Genomic DNA, 21656 nt, shown 5'->3' on the forward strand with positions numbered 1-21656 from the left:
CAGTGTAAAACAAGGAGAATATGAACAAAAACCTGCAAGTGCTGTTTATTTTTTGCACTTGTACACAGGCAAAAAAAGGTTGGGAACCACTGACCTAAATGACTGTTAAGTATTGCTCTTTATTTGATCTGTTAAATAAGAAGAACAGAAGTTCATGTCAGTCTGTCATCCTCCATTACTTTTAAATGAGCCTGTTTTTTCTAGTTATAGAAGCAGTCTGGTGAGTAGGTAGCCAGGAAAACTAATGGATAATAAAGGATCAGCCACTTGGCATGTAGGTCCAACCCAATGCATTCTGCTGAAAAGTCACATTATGAAATAGCTGAAGTGGGGAAAAAAAAGAAGAAGAATGTGAAAGTGAAAAAAGAGAAAAATTGTTTGTAGCATGTTAGCACTCAGCACACACAATAAGATGTGTCCATTGCATTCAACACATCCTCATACCCACAACCTATTGCACCTTAGCAACTGAATTCAAGCCTACAACCTCTTGGTCACAAGTCTGCTCCCTAAAACCGCACAATGCGTCAAGTGTTCAGGGGTTTACATTTACATTTACAGCATTTACCAGACGCTCTTATCCAGAGCGACTTACAATCAGTAGTTACAGGCACAGTCCCCATGGAGACACTTTAGGTTTAAGTGTCTTGCTCAGGGACACAATGGTAGTAAGTGGGATTTGAACCTGGGTCTTCTGGTTCATATATGAGTGTGTTACCCACTAGGCTACTACCTCCCTGGGTTTGTGGTCAAAGGTCAAGATCATTGTGGCTTCATATCCATGTGAACACAAAATATCAGGAAAGGCCCAAAGGTATTCCATCAAATTAAGGATCCCACATCCAATCAAGGAAGTGCTAAAGATAAAGATAGATATAAGGAGCCTGGTTCCATAAAACTTGTGGAGTTGTGTAGTAATTCTAGTTACATTTACAGCATTTATCAATCGCCCTTATACAGAGCAACTTACAATCAGTAGTTACAGGGGACAGTCCCCCCCTGGAGCAATTTAGGTGTCTTGCTCAGGGACACAATGTTAGATTTGAACCTGGGTCTTCTGGTTCATAGGCGAGTGTGTTACCCACTAGGCTACTACCACCCACAGTGGTAGCCATAAAAAAAACATTATAAATCTATAAGGCAATATAAAAATATAAACCATGAGCTATATAAGCTATAACATTTTGGTGGACCACCCTGATTTATCAGCCCTCAGAAACCAGGCACACCAGGAACTGTAATGTTGTCAAAGGTCTTGTGGCCAAAATATTTTTTTGGGGATATATATATAATATAAAAAAAAACACACACATGTATAAAAACTTGCAGTATCTCTGTCAAGAGCTTCAGCATCCTCATCAGCATGGATCTGTGGTGCATGTCTGCTTTGGGGCCACAGAGTATAAATAGTGAGCCAAATGACAGAGGCAGGAAAAGCCACGAGCGCTAGGGTGGCGTTTGAAGTGGATGGGTGCCACCAGCTCGATGAGAACGTCGGGGACTCTCCAGCTGAGGAGGCGAGGCTCAGCAGTGGCTATTCTCCACCCTGGATCCTCCATGGTCCCAGTGTAGAGCCATCTGGGCACTAGCATGCAGAAGGGTCCCTCTAATTAACCCCCAGGCCAGGCCCCAGCCATGGCCTCTCATTAGGTTGTGACTTCCTCCAGTATTTAAAGCCCTTGCCAGCATCCCAGCCCTCTTCAGTCTCTTTTTCTCCAGATTTGCTGTCTGCCTCACGGGAAGGTGTGGGACCATTAAAGGTACTGTGCATGTTCCTCAGCAAGTGTTGTGGGTGTTAGCCATTGAAGTTAATAAATATGTATCTTAAATTATAATGAGAGCAGTCCGTTTGTGAAGGGTTAGGTTTTCTCATAATTTAATTGCCATAATGTGCAAAGAAATAAGATGTATTTGATTTGATTCATCTTCATCGAAGGCAACGTTCACGCAGACTATCTGTTCTCTCTTTGTCAGTGGCGATCATGTCTATTGCCAACGCGGCTGCCCAGGCCATGCTTTCGGATGCCCTGCTGAAGGAGACCAGTGGTGACAGTCGCGTCAGGCAGCTGGAACTCGAACTGCCACTGGACAAGGTCATCAAATTCGTGTCCGTGGGGCTGCCTCTCCTGCTGGTGTCCATGGCCTTAGCCCGAGAGATCTCATTTGGTCAGTACAGCTCCTCTGTTACTTGTGGATTTTCATAGCATCCACGTTTTAGCCCTACAACATAGATAACATTGTGCATTGTTCTATCTGTTCTCTACATGCGCATGGTTCTTGTGGTCTGTGGATCACATAAACGGACTCTCGTGGGCTGCCAGAAAGTGAGCAGGGAGCTGTATCGGCACTGGCAATCAGATCTGTCAACTCCGGCGGGCAATCAGCACTTGCAGATGTTAATTGGCAGGGGGATGATTAAAAATGATGGAGGAAAGATGATGAGGGTCTCTAATTACAGCCAGTCAGCTCGCTCTCCAGCAATCCATTCGAGTCAAATGAGGGGATGTGGTAATTAAGCGTGCATGAGGCGTGCGGAGATAGGCTGATATGTCGCCGGCTCTTCTTTGCTTCACTCTGCTCAGTTGTGCTCTGCTTACATAGAGTTTACAGAAACAACCTGTTTCTTTTTTTAGCAATGGAAACAGGCTTCGCGGATTAAACCAGGGCAGTGGAAGTTTCCTTTGTGTGCTCATTTGTTGCAAGGCGCCGCGAATGTCACAGTCTTTCTGCTGTATTTCCCTTTTCTTGTAATTGCTAGCAGCATGTATAATGTAGCCATGCTTGGTAACAGTGGGTGTGGAGTAGATATTTCTTTTTTTTTTTTTCTGGGGTCAGTAAATTGATGGTTGAGTGTAGTTTTGGGAGAATGATACAGATGTTTAAGTCGTCTATAAAAAGGAGGAACCTCCCCAGTAAAGGGCATGGCATGGCCCTTTACTGTACGCTGCTACAGAAATGGAAAATCGGCGAAACAAGGGTGTGTCCGGCCCTCCCTGTGGTTTCCTTGACGTTTATTAGAGGCAGCGACTGGATACCCAACCCCTCCAAATGCACACATGCTCATGCTGTTGAACATTTTCTTTTGCCAGGTCCACAGATTAGCTGCTTCCCCCCCAACAACTTCACGGCCAAGCAGGCTGCATACGTGGAAACGTACTGCTGGGACTCACTCATGCACCACGAGTTAGACGCCGATGGAAACTTCGAGGAGCGATCTCTGTGGGTGCACAAAGTAAGAGTTGGCCGACCATACCAAACAGAGGCTGCGCTCCGGCGGACATTCCTCAAATGTAACATGAGTTTAGGCGTTTAGGTCCTTTTGTTTTGGGATGTTGGTAATGGACGGTGCACGGCTGTGTGAGCCGTCCCACTCAGGCGTGTCAGTGTTTCACATCTGATCGTTTATGCACGGTCCACTGGACCCGGAAAACACCGCATTCAGAGTTACCCAACTACCACATGTCTGTTCCTATAATTAGCTTTCAGCATGGGACTTGGGAAAAAATCACTGTTACATTAACTTCCAACGATCAATTCAGATTCTGTTCAAGCTGCTAGTTAGCTAACCCATTGCTTCGCTGTTAACACAGAAAAAGTCAATAAATTATGATGACGAAATGCTGAATTGCACATGTGGTGAGACAAAAGCACGTAAAATGACTGACAATGGTGTGAAAAGAATGGTGATTAATCAGTCTCGTTAATGAATAATTATCATTTGTATCTGTGTTACAGATGTTCCCCTATTCTCTCCTGATAATGTCCATGATGATGTACCTCCCTGCTCTCATTTGGCGCTTCCTGGCCATGCCGAGCCTGGGCTCTGACCTGCTCTTCATCATCGAGGAGTTGGACAAGTCCTACAACCGCTCCATCCGCCTGGCGCAGAGCATCCTGGACATGCGTCAGAATGCAGAAGATCCAATGCAGTTCCAGGCTGAACTGGACAGGTGAGGATCAGTGAGGTTCGATACATCCAACTGTTAAAATGAGCACTTTCACGGCCCTATTTTCCTGGTGCTACATTAGAGTACATGGGCCATGTTCTGTAATGTTCTGAAATAACAAATGTATGTGATCTAGGCTTGCAGAACAGACAGTTCTGTATATTGGAGAGGAGAGCTTACCTACCCACCCAGCCCTTTTAGTCAGCAAGGAATTATTCTGACACTCAGAATGCAATTTTTATTTCATTCCTTACATAAGGGGCAGTGGTGACCTAGCGGTTAAGGAAGCAGCCCCATAATCAGAAGGCTGCCGGTTCGAATCCCGATCGGCCCAGGGTGCCAATGAGCAAGGCACCGTCTCCACACACTGCTCCCCGGGCGCCTGCCATAGCTGCCCACTGCTCACCAAGGCTGATGGTTAAAAGCAGAGGACACATTTCGTTGTGTCACCATGTGCTGTACTGCAGTGTATCACAATCACTTCACTTTATGTTTAATAAGGAAAGAAGCCTTAGATATGATTGACTGCTTTTACTTTTAATGACTGGACTGGTTAAAACTGCTTCTGTCAATATGTGCAGCATCCACCTCCTCCATTTCCCTCTGTTCTCCATACTCCTAATACTCTATCTGGAAAATGTGATCGACATCTCAGAGATTTTCTATGCTTTGATTGAAGTGTACTGATGGGCGAACACACCTCCTTGACTTAAATAGCGGCAATAAAATATGGCTTATGGAGGCAATTATTGCTAGTTCTGAAGTCGTATTCTGAGGATCTGTTTATTCACATGGTTTTGCTAATAAGGACAATTCTTCAGCTGTGTTGGTGAATAATGACTTCATTTAGCTGATTCACTGCATGGGTGCAAAAACATGATTTGGTTTGCTAAGTTTAAACATTTCCATTTCTGTACCCTGTTTAATTTTACAAATTAACCCACGAAGTGTTTTTAAAATGCTGAGGGCATGACATGCAAACGATTGTTAAAAGCCAGGACGATGGCTGACTCCAGTATTCTTCCCCGACTTGTACAGAGCCAAGCGGAGACGTTACTTTGAGTACCCACTGCTTGAAAGATACATGCAGTGCAAGCACAGCACCTACTTCCTGGTCAGCATGCTCTTCTTGCGCGGCTTCCTCCTGCTGACCTTCATGTCGGCTGCCTGCTTGTACCTGGTCTACTTCCACCTGTCAGCGTTTCTGCAGGACGAGTTCACATGCTATGTGCGGACGGGCCTCTTGCGCGATCAGCCCTGGGTGCCGGAGCTGGTTCAGTGTAAGATCACAGGCCTGCTGGTCTTCCAGGTCATCAGTGTGGCTAGTGGTGCCATCTATGTCCTGCTGGCTCCCATTGTCCTCTTTAGCCTGCTGCGCCTATTCTGCTGGGACACCACCTTCCTGTCACTGTATGAGGTGCTGCCCGCCCTGGGCCTCATCAGCGGCCACAAGCTGGGCTGCCCACTCAACGACCTGAACGTCCTGCTGCTCTTCCTGCGCGCCAACGTCACCCACCTGCGCTCCTACGGTCAACTCAGAGCCGTCTGCTCTCTGGCGCCCCCGCAGCTCAGGGGGGGTAAGCCTACAAAGGGGAGCCTGACGGAAGAGGAGGTGGAACAGATGCAAGAGATGGCAGAAGAGATAGCAGAGATGGAAGAGGAAGCAAGAGAGGAGGGCAAACCCAACCTGGTGGACATCATGACCCTCCTCGGCAGAGCTGGGGGCAACGTCACCAACTGTCCAGAACAGAGACCTCTGGTGGAGGAAAATATGACTCTGGGTACCGTAACTCTTATTTATGTTCTCAAGCGTGTCCTTTTTGTGGCCATTTTCGCATATATTATTTGGGATGTTCAGAAAATAATCAGTAAAATGTAAATAAGTTGTCTTATTGCAAATAAAAAGTAAAAAAAGAGAAAACTAAAGATTTTCATATTTTAGTCAATTATTACTTATCATTTAACACTTGGAAAGACTAAAAGGCTGCACACGGCCCTAAGAAAGGTCTTTGAAAAAAAACAGTATAACAGTCCAATGGTTTCACTTCATTCTTGTGCAAATGCTGTGGTTGGTGAAGCATTTTATTAAAATCAAGAGAGAGACAGTGGAACGAGGGGAATTAAATTTTTTTAAGGCTTTGCCAAAAGAAAAAAAAAAGAGCTTGTGAATTAGGAAATGACATGGAAGAATACACCTCCCTAACTCCCCTTCTCTCTCTTCACAGAATGCCACCATAACCACCAGGGGTACCATGAGTTGAGGGAGACTCCATCAGGTAGACATGCCTAAAGCATCTGCCAACGGACTGAGCAGTCAATTTGAGGCCCCAGAGGGCCACACTGGCCCCTGACACGTCTCAGAGATTAGTCGCTGTGACCAAATCACCTCGCCTGCAGGGCAGACAAGAAAAAGATTCAGCAAATTGAAAAAAGTAATCTTCCTTAAAAACCTCTATTAGAATAATCATAAAAAAAGAAGAAACCTCAATCAAGATCACAGCACTGCTGTGGCATCACATGATATCTGAACATGAGTATTTTTCAGAAGTGTACTTGATTTCAATATTTTTTTTATTGTTAAACACTGTAGACTGAAGTTTGCTAAATAAATGTGTCATTGTTTGTGTGGACACCACCTGATTCTTTGTCCTTAGAATTAAATGGATCCATTTTCAATTTGATGAAGAAGAAAAAAGGTTGTTTTCATGATAGCCACAGGGGAACGTTCAGCAACAGACAGACTTTTTATTGTTTTAAATTAAGATCTGTGTGTTATGGACACACTAAGAAAAAAAATCCATGAAAATATGGTGTTTATTGCTTTTCTGTGGGCATCTGAAATGTTGTCATTGTCACTTTTTGCGAGAGACATTTTTTTCTGCGAAGCATTTCTTTTGAATGAGAAGCAGTATGTCATGTCACAATCCTTTTCAACCATTTTCACTTGGTTGCGTTCACCTTTTTTGCTTGTGGTCATTTTCAGGAGGCTCAGAATCTGAGCCAAGAATTTATCTACTTGGCAAAACTATTTACTGTGCATGCATCACAAATATATATTGGCTTTTCTTTCCTGTTCACGTAACAGATGTGGTTGGAGAATGTCACCTTTTTTCTCTTGCCCACTCCATCTGTTCTCAGCATAAGTGACTCCAGTGCCTTCATGGTAATTTGCTGACAGCATCTCTTTGCTCCAAATATTGCCTTATATGGAATCAAAAGGGACATTCAGACTTTTTTATTCACCATCACCGCCTTATCTGATAAACACAGGTGATTTTAGCTTTCTACGCTACATTTGTTAAAATGTTAAATAATTTTCTGCCATAATCACAGGCTGAGGTACACCCGGACATTTTAGAAGTTATCAAATGGCATTTGACTAAGAATGTCATTGTCTGCTTATATATTTATATAAATCGTCAAGCAGAACCGGGTGCTGGGACAGCTGTGGGCCAGGTCACGTAGCAGGAACATAAAGACCTCTCAGACGCAACATTGCAGCACAACTCAATAATGGCCACTGATATAATCGATGTTTTTTTCCCCCCTGCTGGTTCTGCTCTGTGGTCTTAATTAATGATGCAATATATATCAAGGCAAGCTGTGGCTATTCAGAGCACATATGTCAGTCCTGTGAGTAATCACTGTACATGAGGCCAGTCCTCTGATGGAACACCCATTACAGAGGGCAAAGGAAAACACAATTAGTTTGATCAAACACAGAGCATTGCCGGGAGGTGCCCGTAATGGTCTCGTTGAGATGAACAATGAATAACAATCGCAGAAAATCAACCTCTGAAAAATGAAGTTTGAAAGGCCAATTATAAATGATGGCGGCGGCAGCACCAGGCATTGCTATGCAAAAAGGACTCATTAAAACTTTATTCCCGTCTACTCCGCAGGTTGGGCTATTAAAATATTACATTAGCATTGACACCTGACTGACTTTTCATATCAAGACAAGTCAGAGAGTGCAAGAAGTTAGGGAACTGCATCTTTTTGCTTAAAAAAAAGTAATTTGCAAAAGAACAAATGGCCACTAGGGGGCAGGGTTTAGTTATGAAAATATGATCCTGACAAGAAAGCGGGGGTGAGATTACCGAGCACATACACCATATTTTGTAGGTGGCCCTAGCCTTTAGAATCAGCACTGTCACTGGTTATCCAGGATATGCATTATTCTGGAGATGAAGCTTGCAGAAGCACTCCAGCTCTATATAGTGCATGAAAGGTTCTATTTAAATGAAGCGCTTTGGAAAGAGAACCATGGGTGTAATGCACTCACATTTAATCATTTCATAAACCAATTTCTGAGGGCTGTGCAAGACATCTAGTGTAGTATGTTATGTGCAGTATTTTTTAATTCATAAGGACCTATAATAAGAATTAAACAGAAGGCCATTGGTCTGACAGCTGGCTAAAGGCAGCTTGAGGTCCAGACACTAACAGCACGACACCCAGACGATATCCATCCCTGCAAGAGAGAGAGAGAGAGAGAGAGAGAGAAATCACCAATGGAAAAAAGAGAGTAGTGAGGTTAGAGGGAATGAAAAGTTCCCTGTTTATTATTCATTTACAAATGATGTGGTGGCATCTAGCGGTGAAATTAGACTCACTTCATAAAATGTGTAGGCATCATCTGCTTTCATTTCCTCCCTGGCCCTCCAAGCAGGAACTTTTGCTTCATAAAATTCATCCTGTATTCAGTAATTCCCTAATTGGCATAAAAAGTGAGAGAAATGGAAAATGTGTGGTGTGTGTGTGTGTGTCCTAGACTCATATTCTACATCTAAAGTCGGACCTGATGCTGGCTCACAAGCGCACATCTCGCCTCAGAGTCGGAGAGATAGGGGAAAGAGAGACTCTCGCTGCAGGGCTAGCGCTTGAATATTCATCGCGCACATCATACGAAGTGATTAACGCCCCTCTGCCAGACCTGACAGAGCGCCAGTACGGAGCGAGCCCTGGAACCACACGCCCAAAAGGCATCCTTCCCCACCTGTGCCCACACAAGCATCTCTTTTTATTATTATTACCCCCCCCACCGCGTCCGCCCCGCTACTCCTACTGCCTTTGGTGTGGCAGCGATACAGAGTCTCGACTCACTCTTATCACTTTCCTTGAATAAATTTGATGCATTTTTCATTTAACCTGAATTCAGAAAGCAGCCGCAGACACTGTTATTTTGTGCTGGAGTGGTCCCTTTGAACCAAGCCTAAATAAAGTAAAAAAAAAAACAAAAAAACAATTAAGACAAAGCGTCGCTACGCATACCAAACAGTTGACTTCTGCAACTGTGAGCCAAATGGAGAGATGCTGGGTGGGCGAGTAGCCCGTTGCCATGATGTGCTGCGCGTTTTTTCCTGTGGAGTTCTGTTTCCGCTGGCCAAGAAGTGATGCACACTCTTGGTTGCTAGCATGGAAGCACTGAGCTCATGGGCTCAACAAGGGTTTTTTCCTTGTGGAAAAGGAGGATTTTTCATTTGGTTTAAATGCTTGCGAATAATTTCACTGTTAGTGGCAGTGGTGGCCTGGCGGTTAAGGAAGCGGCCCCATAATCAGAAGGTTGCCGGTTCGAATCCCGATCCGCCAAGGTGCCTCTGAGGTGCCACTGAGCAAAACACCGTCCCCACACACTGCTCCCCGGGCGCCTGTCATGGCTGCCCACTGCTCACTCAGGGTGATGGGTCAAAAGCAGAGGACAAATTTCACTGTGTGCACCGTGTGCTGTGCTGCTGTGTAGCACATGTGACAATCACTTCACTTTTTTAAAAAAAAATTATTAAATGAACATTGAACATGAAAAGGCCATCTATTTATATTTGGTTTGTTCTCAGTGTCTTAAAAATGGGCACCCACTAACAAAGTCAAGCTACAAATGCAAATGTAAAAGATGGTGTGGGAGGTGCATTTTCAACCACTGAATCCGACATCTCGGTCATGCACCGAGCTCCTCACTGCTAACCTGGTGGTCTCCACCGTGTATTGAGAACATCCATGGACCCAGGGTTGCTTTGATTCTACTCTCTCAAAACAAGGAGCTGCAGAGCAGGCCACCCATGGCACGGTGATGACCTAATGACATTGCAGGCAACTCATTCCACTTGGCAGTCACTGGAGATCACTTTGAGTAGGAGGAATGAAACCTTTATTGTACATTTTCTTTAAATACTGATACACCCGCTCGCTCACATTGCCACCCATGCACTGGCGGTAAAAAGGCAGAACGTGGGTTGACGTCTCCTGGAAGCATGTGCTCTGTAAGGTTTTAAACGGTATCTCACCGATATTTGAGTTTAGTTTGCCATGCCATGGGCACTGAGCCCGCTGAGCCCATGAGCCCTATGCCAAGACAGATGCTGAACTTGGACTTGCCAGTGACAGCAGCACATTTTTGAGCTGACCACAGGAAAGGATTCCCATGAGCTACAGTTCTTCTCAGATGTGGTCGGAGATGGTGGCTCGTCTGGACTGCTTTGCAGTGGTGGCCTAGTGAGTAAGGAGTTCAAGTCATAACCACCAAGGTAACTGAGCAAGGTATCGTCCCCACACACTGCTCATCGGACACCTTTCATGACTGCTCACCAAGGGTGATGGGTTCTATGCAGAGGACACAGTTTGTTGTGTGCATTTACATTTAAGGCATTTGGCAGACTTACAACGTGCTTTCAAGTTACCATAGATGAAGTGATCAGTTCTCGTTCACTAGGACCCCAACTATGAATACAATCTTTTTATTCACTCTGTTGTAGATTCTGTACACAAGTACGACAATAAGAAAGTTACAAGTTAATCTAAATATTCTCTAAAGAGGAAGGTCACTCAGTAAATACTCAGTGACTGAGCTGTTCTGACCTCGAGGGGAAGTTCATTCCACCACTGAGGGGCCAAGACGGAGAAGCACCATGTGCAGCATGTGCTGTGCTGTGTTTCACAATGACCATCACTTTAATTTCACCTTCACCCAGTAAAGGGCGTCTGGATATGCTGGAGTGGATAAGGGCATCTGCCAAATGCCGTAAATGTAAATGTAAAGCCTTAACTTGCTGGTTTCTGATATCAATTACAGATTAGGGAGCTCAGCCAATTAAAACTGTATCGTTGCCCTTTATTCACAGAGATTTAACCATATTCCATGACATATGTAATCCTATTGTGCACTGCAGAGGGAGAAATGCTTCTTGAATTATCTGTTCACATGATATTTGGTTGCAACATGTATGTACATTTTATGTATGAAGTTACATGCCATTTACTATAAAGGACATGAAAACCTTTCTTAAAATGGGCTCATAACAATATGTACTTTCAGCCCCACAGGGAGAATAGAGGCTCACATTCCATTTGCATTTGCTGATGCAAATAGCTAGAAAATGGAAAGACATGTGAGATCACACACAGCTCTCAGGTCTCTGAGCACACTTGAGAAATGAGCTCTGTTCCTGTTGAAATTTTGAACGATGAATTGCCACACCTTTTTTTTAAACCCTCTGCAATGCATCTTTAAAGGTTCACTGGATCCTGGCCTGTTCCAGTCACTTCCCCAAGAGAATGTCAGGGTACCCATCCATAAGCTCAGATTTAACTGAATGTGGGTCATGCAACACAATGGCAATCCCAAAGAACTTAGAACAGGATGGCTGACTAGAAAAGTGGGATGTTCTTGACCTTACCATCTTTTTTGGTGTGAGGTGAACTGATACTTGCCCTTTTGATGCATTATTGACATGCTGGTATCCACTATTGATGTAATTAATTTTAAGAAATGTAAGATACCCTGCCTTTCAGCAAAAAGAAAAATAGAGCTAATTGGTTTTTTTTTGCTTTTTTAATTTCAAAGTTCATTTACTAGTGTTGTAGTTCTCCAGACTGGTGTTTTTTGCAGTCCCGGGCTTGACGCTATTTAGTCTCGGCCTTGTCTTGATCTTGGACACAGGGGTCTTGATGAGGTGTGGAAAAAAAGATAAAACAGCGCATCCTCAAAGAACAGTACAATGATTTATATCCACCTAAAATTAAATGCAACCAGTCAGATGCATTAGAAAAGAAAAATAACTAATTACAAGATTTTTGACAAGCTCTGCGTTTCTTGTCGTCAAACTATGAGGAAAAACTATTTTTTTTTTCATGAGAAGCCATTGATGCACCAATTAACACATGCCAAAAGGTTTTAACTTGTCACATGAATCCATGTGTACTTTGAGAAGTACTGTCTCCCTTGAAGCCTCTTTTTACGCCTGTATGGTGATTCTAACTTTATTTTTGCTTTAAGGCCGTTTTCTATGCACTTTATGCACATCTATAAACATGCATTATCCTGGACCATGTAATTTTTCCTGGATGAGGTCAATAACACGACCTAACACACACAAACTGACCATGCACCGGTCACTCTGTGCAGCTCTGGTCTGCCAACTACCTCACTTGTCACTTCGTCACTTTAAACTTACCTCTGTTGCACTACATGGCCTTTGCACTCTCCACCATGTACCCTTATTTGTATATGGTGTTTTCAAAATTGCATATTGTGTTTTTTTTTTTTTTTTGTTTAATTGTATTTATACTTTGTATTCAATGTTACTGTTACTGTTTTTGTATTTAATGTTACTTGTATGGGTCAGAGAGTAACGTAATTTCAATTCTCTGCATGTCCTGTACATGTGGCAGAATTGACAATAAAGCTGACTTGACTTGACAAAATTGGCTGAGCCTGTTATCTTGCAGTATGCGCAGACAATTAGTCCGGCTGATTAGAATCCCACAACACTTGACTACAACACTATCATTTGCATATATCATGATTGCACCATAAGAGATACATACTACTATTACCAATTTTGTGGAATAGAAGTTTCTATGATTGTCATTGCCATGCCCCTGCCCGGTCTATGTAGATTTGTGTGTGTTTTGTGTCTGTCTTTGTTAGGTGTAGGACTACATGTCATGATTGCAGACATTGTATTTAATTTGTTTACCATCTTAATTCATATTTCCTTAATAAGATTCTTTTTCCACTTGTCAGCCACATGGAGACTTTCCTTCCTTCATGCAACCGAGGCCAGAGCCAGTCTCAACATGCTCTTATGATCTCATCATAAAAAAAAGGATCACAAAAACAGTCATTTTTTTGTCGATCCCCTGAACCACTTCATATGAAATATTTCTTGTGAGATACGTGCTGAAAAAGAGTGAGCTGTTAATTTGGGGTGTAGTTTAAGTCTGGAAGTGATAACAGTGTGGATGAGTGGCGGGGGCGGGCATGGGGGGGTGCTTCATAGGTAGGCGATGGACTTGATATAATGTTTGTTGCTGAGGATGACTCCTTTGCTTCAGGGATGCGGGGGAAGCTGCGGCAACCACACTCTGCTTTTTTTTTTTCACAGCACCTTACAGAGAACATTGTAATGCCAAGAAGACTCCATGATTCACTGTTTCCCATTGCGGCCCAATCAACCCAAAGTGTTTTATAGACAGCATGTGCATTTGCAATGTCGCCAGAACCGACGTGGCAGTCAGAAATCCAATCCAGACTCCATTTACGTGGGGGAAAAGGCTTTCTGTTGTCATTCATCCTGCATTACAACTGAAAAAACACCACTGCAAAGAATACCTTTGCCTAATGGCATCGCTCACAAATATGCAGCACGGAGCTTTTCAGAGGAACTCGAGATGGACTCAGGAACTTTAAATGGCAGGCCTGGCGCATTTTAAATTCATGCTCCCCTGGCATCAAATTCTGAGAGGACTTCCGAAGTGCAATCCAGGGCACACTTTTTCCTCTCTGACTGGGATATGAGGTCCCTTGGTTAAACATGAGTTTCATTATCTAACCCACCCAGATTGTGCCCAACCAGCACATGCCAATCAGAATTAGGAACAAGCCATGTTCCCTTATGCTTAGAGTTGGGGAAGGGAATACATGAAGTCACAGGCTATGTGGGAAAGTTTGGCTAGTGCTCTGCCGTTAGCCAGAGAGAGGAATTGGGAGGTATGAGCATTGATTTGACAGACTGTGTCTCTGGGCTGATAGACTTCACACCCGTGCAGACAAAAGGCAAACAAGATTCCATGTAGGGAACTACCTCTGAGAAACATGGGTGTGTGTGATTACGTGAACTTGCAGGGAGGTTTCATTCAATCTTGTCAAAAAGCTCTCAGACCAAGTACAGCCTGGGGCACCACTGTCAAACAGTCGCACCCATTAAAGACAGAGATATGTCCTTCATGCCTTGGTCAGATGTCCCCCTGTGAAGCAGTGAAAGGCACTGTGTGAATGACAGGCCGTTCCCGATAGAATACATAATCATTCTTGAACACTTGTCTAGTCAATGCCATTCTTTTTCCTGCTCATGCACTGAATAGTTATATTTGGAGAATTAGGATCAGAATCCCACATTGCACCCTCTCAAGCAACATGATACAATAGGATATTCAAAGAACAATATGATATATGAAATCACTGTACATACAATTAAGATTTTATTTGCAGACACACATATGAAGATTTTGTACAAGTCAAAACACTATATACATATCATGCAATGATGAATAATGAGCAAGCATGGAATTTATGAGAATGGACTGACTAGTATTCAGGCCATGTAATAAGTGAGAGAACAACTGACCAGCCACTGTCTTGCAAGACACAAGACTCCAGGAAGCATAGACGGCTACTTTTTATTCTGTGCTCACATTCGTTGTTATTAATGGATTCACTTCATGCAGCCACTCGCGGGTCCTTGGAGTGTTAAAAGCAGAACTGAGCAAGCACTGAATACAGAGAAAACATGTTGAGCAAATTTGATAAAGCAAAGCAACAACAGCTGAAGTCAAAAAATGACTGAAAAAAATTTGTTTTTGAGTTTTATCTGTTAAACATGGTATAGGGCTACATACTTCTGAAAACTGAAAAGACCACTTTCATTGTTTGGATTCTCCTTAAATTGCTGCTTTGTGCTGTGAAGAGGAAATTCTGCACTCTGTCCCTTTAGTTAGTCCCTTCTTGTGACTGGAATCCATCTGAAATTGGTAGCTTTTGCTGAGAATTGGGGCCCGTAACCCTTTGTGACTGCAGACAGCACCCAATAATGCCTAGCACAAATGCACCGGTTGTAAGGATGTGCTGTTTCCCACGGTAAACAGAAGCAGGAGAGCAAACCCGTGGCGATGGCTGAGCAGAGGCATCCATTCATGACTGTGGATGCTGACAGACTTGAGAAAATTGCCAGAACTAAATCCACTACAAGCTTAAAAAAAATCTACTTGCTTGATAGAAGAACGTTAATCTCACATTTGCCAATGAAATCCTTGACAGTTCATCTAAGCAGAGCTGAGAGCGGCCAGGAATACATTTGCACTGAGGATAGATTCTGCTGTGGACTTCTTGGGCAAGATTATGGGCTACAGGCATCATGCAGACTTTAAGGTTTGTCAAGAGGTCATCCTGTCTGTTCAATTGCAAATTCACTGTGATTGCCTTAATTAGACTATTAGGAATTTATCATCCATTTAAATGGCTGGATAATCACTAATTATGTAGCTCAACGCAAGTGCTGACCAAGCAGGGATTGTTATATTCATTATGTTAAATGAACTCAGAGCTACAAAATGCATTAAATGGTATGTTGTTCTTGGAATCAAACGAACTCCAGCCATTTGTATAATTCAACTGTGGTAACCAGAGGAGAAAATAAAAGCTTTTAAATCCTTCCACAATGTAAAACCTGCAAATTTTGATTTAAGGGTGTGCACACTTATGCAACCAGCTTTAAAGAAACTTTTATGCAATTAAATCTTTAAACAATATTGGTTAACATGGGGCTAAATGGAGTTGCAAGGATTTAAAAAACACCTAAGCGATTGAACTTGAACTGTTGCTTCTGTTAATTGTCGCATGGTGTGCGTTACATCCATGGTGAGATATTAAATGTTTCAGCCACTTTGCTCCAGTGGTTCAAGTAACCACTGCACATGAATCCTTTGAACCTGCCAGGTCAACTCACAATCCTTGCTGCCTTCTGTTAGCAATGGCGTCCCTTCAAAGTTAAATCAAAATCTAAAACGCTTCCTTTTAAACCAGCACCAAAAGACAATGAGGCCCAGTGTGCCACCGTGGTGACGCTGTGTGCTGCACTCCATCAGCACCCAGGGAAGCTGCATGAAAGCACACGCCAGCGTTGGTCCTGCAAGGAATTAAAAAGTTTAATTAGAGGAGAGGAAAAAGGGGGCCTTTTGAAAAGTCTTGAACTAAACACTTTCAAAAAGAAGATCTCCCCACTGAGCGAAAACTCAGCGAGCGATCAAACTCAAAGCAGTCGCATCTCCACTCCAGAGGTTCACTGGATGATTCGGACTATTATCCAATTAGCATTCAGATAGGTAATGCCTTTATTTAAACGCATCCCTCGCTTTGTTGAGCTGCTTTCTGCGTCTGTCTGATTGTCCTCCATCGGCACAGCAAGCACCCCACTGCCGCAAAAGCCGAGGACGGAAATGACAGCCAATTATTTCTATCACCGCTTGATTGTTTCCTCTGTGTATGGCAATGACTTGTAGTGCCGTGGGCCTGCATCGCGAGTGGTCTCGCTAATGTCCAATTAAGATTGATGTTTGCTTTGCGGTGTGAGAGCAAGGAGTAATGGGATCCGTGATGATGGATACAGCCTTCGCGATGAGCGAGGATCCAGAGGCTCACCCCTCGGTTTGCCGTCGCAACGCAAGCTGGAAAGAGGCGAAAGTGCGTTGTGGGGCCGCTGCCGACATGCTCCACGAGGTCCCCTCATCGAGGAATATGAGAAGAGGGCGGCACACAGTTGAGTCAGGGTGATAAACATTCAAGGTTTTGGTTCCTGACAAGATCAATACACCTTGCCGGATTGTTTTAGGGACTCTTAAATTAAGACAGATGTTCACATTAAAGATCTGACCCTCGAAAAGGATTTTCTCGCTGCTCGCATCACACAGGTAGTTAAACGAAGTTGCAATCTTGCTGCGGCAAGGAAGAATAAAAGCCTTTGATGGCAGGTGAAGGGGAACAATGATGTGAACTGTGATGTAAGGCATCTTGGTGACAAGACAAAAGACAAATGTTATCAAGAAGGAGTCACGCAGAGAAGAAGGAGCGCGTTTGATCGTGACACTAATGACAAGAGCCACTTAACTCTGTTAAAGGGATGACAGCTCTCACTGTTTTGTGACAATTCATCTGCGTTGTCTGGTTAACATCAAGTATTCAGAAAGATTACCACTATCCTCTATGGTTGAGAGTCTTTTAAACTGACATCTACATGGATGGAATGAAGTACGGTACAAAAGAACAAGAAATGATGGATCAACATTGAGTGAGGAGTCATGGGAGTAGACACAATAGATGAAACTAACACCAGTCAGGCCAATATCCACAAATCTTAATATGAAAAATTACACCATAGAATCAAGGGATTAGAACCACATGGGCATGTTGGGCAAATTTGTAGGATATGAGTTATTAATGCAAATGAACACACGGAAGCAGTAAGTGCCAAAAAAGGTGTTGGGAACCAATTTTCATAAAAAAATTAGAAAAAAAGATTTGGATAAAATATAAAATTTCATTTACTATTCATCATTCATTCATTTAAAGAAATCTATATAAATGTAATCAAGACCTAGATATTTTTGCTTATGCTATCCTGTAAGTTTGGCAAGATGGCACACATGCCTATATGGTTCTCACTCATTGATTTGTTGGTACAACCACTGACATTATTTCTGTGGGCAACCATTTGCAAGACAAATATAAGGAAATATTATGTGTTGCTAGAATTATAGTGAATAATTGTGATCTTTCTCTTCCTTCGGCTGCTCCAATTAGGGGTCTCCAGATCAGATCAACCGGCCATTTGAACAATTGACCTGGTAAAAGTTTTATGTCAGATGCCTATCCTGATGCCATACTCCCCATTTAATCAGACTTGGAAATATGGTATATTTGTGAACCACATTGTGTATTTGTGGGCTTTTGTGGCCTATGCCCTTCACACAGTTATGGTCTGAACTTTGTGTGCACTCTCAATGAGATCATACACTCACACACACACACACACACACACACACACACACACACACACAAAACTGCAGGATACTCTGTAGAAGTCGAAGGCTAATCAAGGCATGGGAGGTATGCAAAAACCAAGATAAGACTAGCAGGGCCCAACAAAGTCAAAGAAATTATGGGAAGGTTCGATATGCCCCCAAAGAAGGCCGAACTGTCACAGCTGGGTGTACAATGCTTAACCCTAGGCTGTTCATAACATTACCAGCTCAAAAAGATACTGAACTGACAGATGTGCGATTACATTCACTGAACACAATGTAGGTCTTTCTATGGGTCTAATTTTGCATATGCGTGATGGAGCACAACTAAATAAGATATTTGTTGGAGACATATATAACACTGTAGCCCCATACATATATGCATGTTATATTTTGAGCTTTTTATATTTATACTTTGATTCGTACGCTGAAGCTATTGAAATGTATTATGAAAAGCACACACATATAAAAGAGACAAGGCCTGTCCTTGAGGCCTTCAGTGATGCCTCTGTTAGCTGACCTCACACGGATTCGGGGAGAGAACATAAATGTTAAAAACAAGCATCTAAAACATTTTAATGAACTGTACATGCAGAAAAACACAAACACTTACACAGATTATCGAGACAGGAGGAAAGGTTAAGCATACACACAATTACCCCAGACTTATGGGTTTTCTTTATGTTTTGATGACGTGTGACCAAAAGATAAGAAAAAATGTCCCGATGTGCTGCGGGGCGGTTCCGTCGACTGGCTGGCTGTTGTCTTGTTTTCTATTGCAATAAACAACCTTCCACAATAATTTCCTGTTGCGTAAATTTGTTGATCAATTCTTCAGCAAATCCTCCACCACAGAAACAGCACCAAAATACACTGTTACACTGTTACCTGCAGGGCTTGGTTATTGACAACAATTGTGATAAAGTATAGTAATTCATTCATTTTATACTTTTCAGCATTAGAAAGTGTTACTGGTTATGGCATTCAAACACTGCTCTATGAGTTGTCCTCAAGAAGAAGAGGGAGGAAAAGGACTTCTAGATGCCAACTGCCTTTCTGAGGAAGCAAATGCATTTCCAGCCAATTGTGATTGGTTTAAACTGCTATCATCCGCACACATTCATAATCCAAAATGTGCCAAAATACACGGTAGGCCTCAGCCACTGAGGCGCTGCTCCTGTGTTACTGGTAGGCCACAGTTAAGGACACGCTGGGTTCCCTGTCATGCTCGTTGTGCGATGAGCTGTGTGTTCGGGATTGGATATGTGCTTAAATTTAACACTGCAGGCTATACATCTCATGCCTGATGCTGTAAAGTGGTTAATGCGGTTACGGCTGTCATGCTGCACTGATGTCAGAAAACACAAATGCAAACAACAAATCAAAAATGGAACGAGGCTCCAACAAGGCAGAATGCAGTGTAACGATAAAAAAAAAAAGAAAGACCAAATGCAGACAAAGACAGTGAGGGTCTATATATATCATGAGGAGAAACAAGGCACACAATCTCATGAGTCTGTCACTGGCCAAGCCAGCCAAAGCTAATGGTTTAATGCTTTATTATGCTTATTAATACTATTAAGACGAAACAAAATAAATTAACAGTAGGTCTAAGTCAAACGTTTGTAGATGCAATAAGCACATGAGCATAAATTGCTTTTATAATCAGTAAGACTAAATGCAATTCTAATCATTGTTGGCAACCTCAAGGCATTCTGTGTGAGCTTCATAATAGCTAGCACATCATGCACAACAGCTTGTTACTGAGATAATGATTTTGTTACAGTAGCTGTTCCAGCATATATGTTTTTGCAGACAAGCTGAAAAAAAAAAATAATGCAGTCGCAAATTTATTCCTCCCCAGGGCGTGTTTTGGAGACGCAGAAAAAGGAAAAGCAACAGTGAGCCGACATGCTGCTTAGTCCATGACAGGTGTAATGTAATCTGTGATGTATTAGTATACCGAATCAGAAATAGTACAAGCCTCTGTGAACATTTTCCTGTAAATGATGCCATTAGTGGAAAATTATGATTATTTTTTTAATTCCCGTTTGTGTAGATACACAGTCCTATCTGCAACAATTAATCAATGTGTGGATATACAGCATATATAGTGCAGCTACTGTGACCTAATAAAGTCAGAGATCTATTTTTTTATTTCTTTTTCAAAGCAAAGGCTGAGACGTTGCCACCGCACACCACTGCGGGGTTCCTGCAGTGCCAGGAGATTGATGTCTTGATTTTAGGACAGTCAAGCCCAGATAGTAAAATATGCATGCAGAAAGTGTACCTGTCTGAATCCGTTTCATCTGTCACCGCGGCCCTGACAGGAGCTCGTCTCGCGTGCGCTTCCCTGAGGAGGTGGAGCAGGCAGCTGCCACTGACTCAGCGGGCATTTAGCAGCGTGATTTACGCTGCTCACCTGAAGAACATATGATGCCGTGGCAAAAGGGGTAAATGGGGGGGAAACAAATGCGGTGCAGAATTGTGACAGGTGGCCAAGGGGTGGCGAGGAGTTGCTGCGCTCTTAACAGAAGTCCATGAATCTGCTTTGGCACCTGCTGTGGTGGTTCAGCCTGTATTACATGGTCTTTGGGCTTCCTGTGTGGATGGGTTCACAAAAATAAAAGAGACCCCTGAATTGCTGAAAAATAACAGAATTCAGACCTGGCAACCTTTACCTTTCAAAATACACGAAACATACCAGATTCCTTTACTTTCAGCTGGGTCAGGGTAGTAAATAAATTACATTTATTTTTCTTGATCTGATCTCTTTGCCTTCATATGCTCGATGCTGCTTTTGCAAGCCGAAACCGTGTCCCTGTATTAAATATTCACATGGTGTGTAGTATGGTGAGTGTGTTACACGGTAACGGAGGGAACTTGTCCATCCATATGGATTCATCATATCACTTGAGTAAACACAAGCGTTTCCTGGGAGTGACAACAAAACATGAGGGAGAACCTGGAAAAAAGCCTTGAAATGAAGCAAGAACCTGAGCTCGAATTTTGGCTGGTATGAAAAATGTAATGACTCACCAATGCAGGGAGTTCCCTAGTAAAAGAAATAATTCAACAAATGATGTTTAATATCAGAGCGCTGACATAATGTTATTTTAATTTTGTGATAAGACTCTGGTATTTGCATGTTGAGGTCTTCGCAACACTTGTTCATGTTGTTTACAACCCGGGTCAAATACATTCTGAAACTTTTGATACCCTCCAATAGCTTTGCCGTTAGGCATTTTTCAAAGGTGAGAGAGGTCAAGAGTGTGTAATCATTCTGGTACTGCAGTTTGAGAGGCTTTGCCTAAATCCACAGCTTCATTCAGGACGGAACGATTTTTTAAGGTTTTCATTGTAGCCCTTTAAACCATCCCTGAGCTATCTTCAGGCCTTCATAAATATAAATATGAATTTAGTGCAGGGATTTAATCCTGAAAGCAAAGCCCTTGATCTAGGCACACAAACCGGGTCAAATGTATGACATTTTTTGGGCGATAAGGGGAAGGTGCCGCAGTTTCTGTATTTTAAATGGGCAGCCGAGCAAAGCACAGCAGCGAAGCAGCATTAACTTCAACTCTGGGGTAAATAAGCATTCACTGATGGCCATATCAAAGCGCACCACAGGTATAA

The 21656-nt window shown here is 42.8% G+C and overlaps 1 protein-coding gene across 1 annotated transcript; it reads left to right on the forward strand.

The window, feature by feature from the left end:
- The first annotated feature begins 1608 nt into the window (after positions 1–1608).
- On the forward strand, positions 1609–6577 carry LOC114792918 (pannexin-3). The gene is made up of 6 exons (XM_028984446.1): positions 1609–1760; positions 1975–2166; positions 3090–3232; positions 3736–3950; positions 4986–5728; positions 6173–6577. Exons 2-6 carry the CDS (start codon positions 1983–1985, stop codon positions 6235–6237), a joined length of 1350 nt encoding a protein of 449 aa, XP_028840279.1. The 5' UTR covers positions 1609–1760; positions 1975–1982; the 3' UTR covers positions 6238–6577.
- The last annotated feature ends 15079 nt before the right edge of the window (positions 6578–21656 follow it).

This window comes from Denticeps clupeoides, chromosome 6 (assembly GCF_900700375.1).
Source record: "Denticeps clupeoides chromosome 6, fDenClu1.1, whole genome shotgun sequence".
Lineage (NCBI taxonomy): Eukaryota > Metazoa > Chordata > Actinopteri > Clupeiformes > Denticipitidae > Denticeps > Denticeps clupeoides.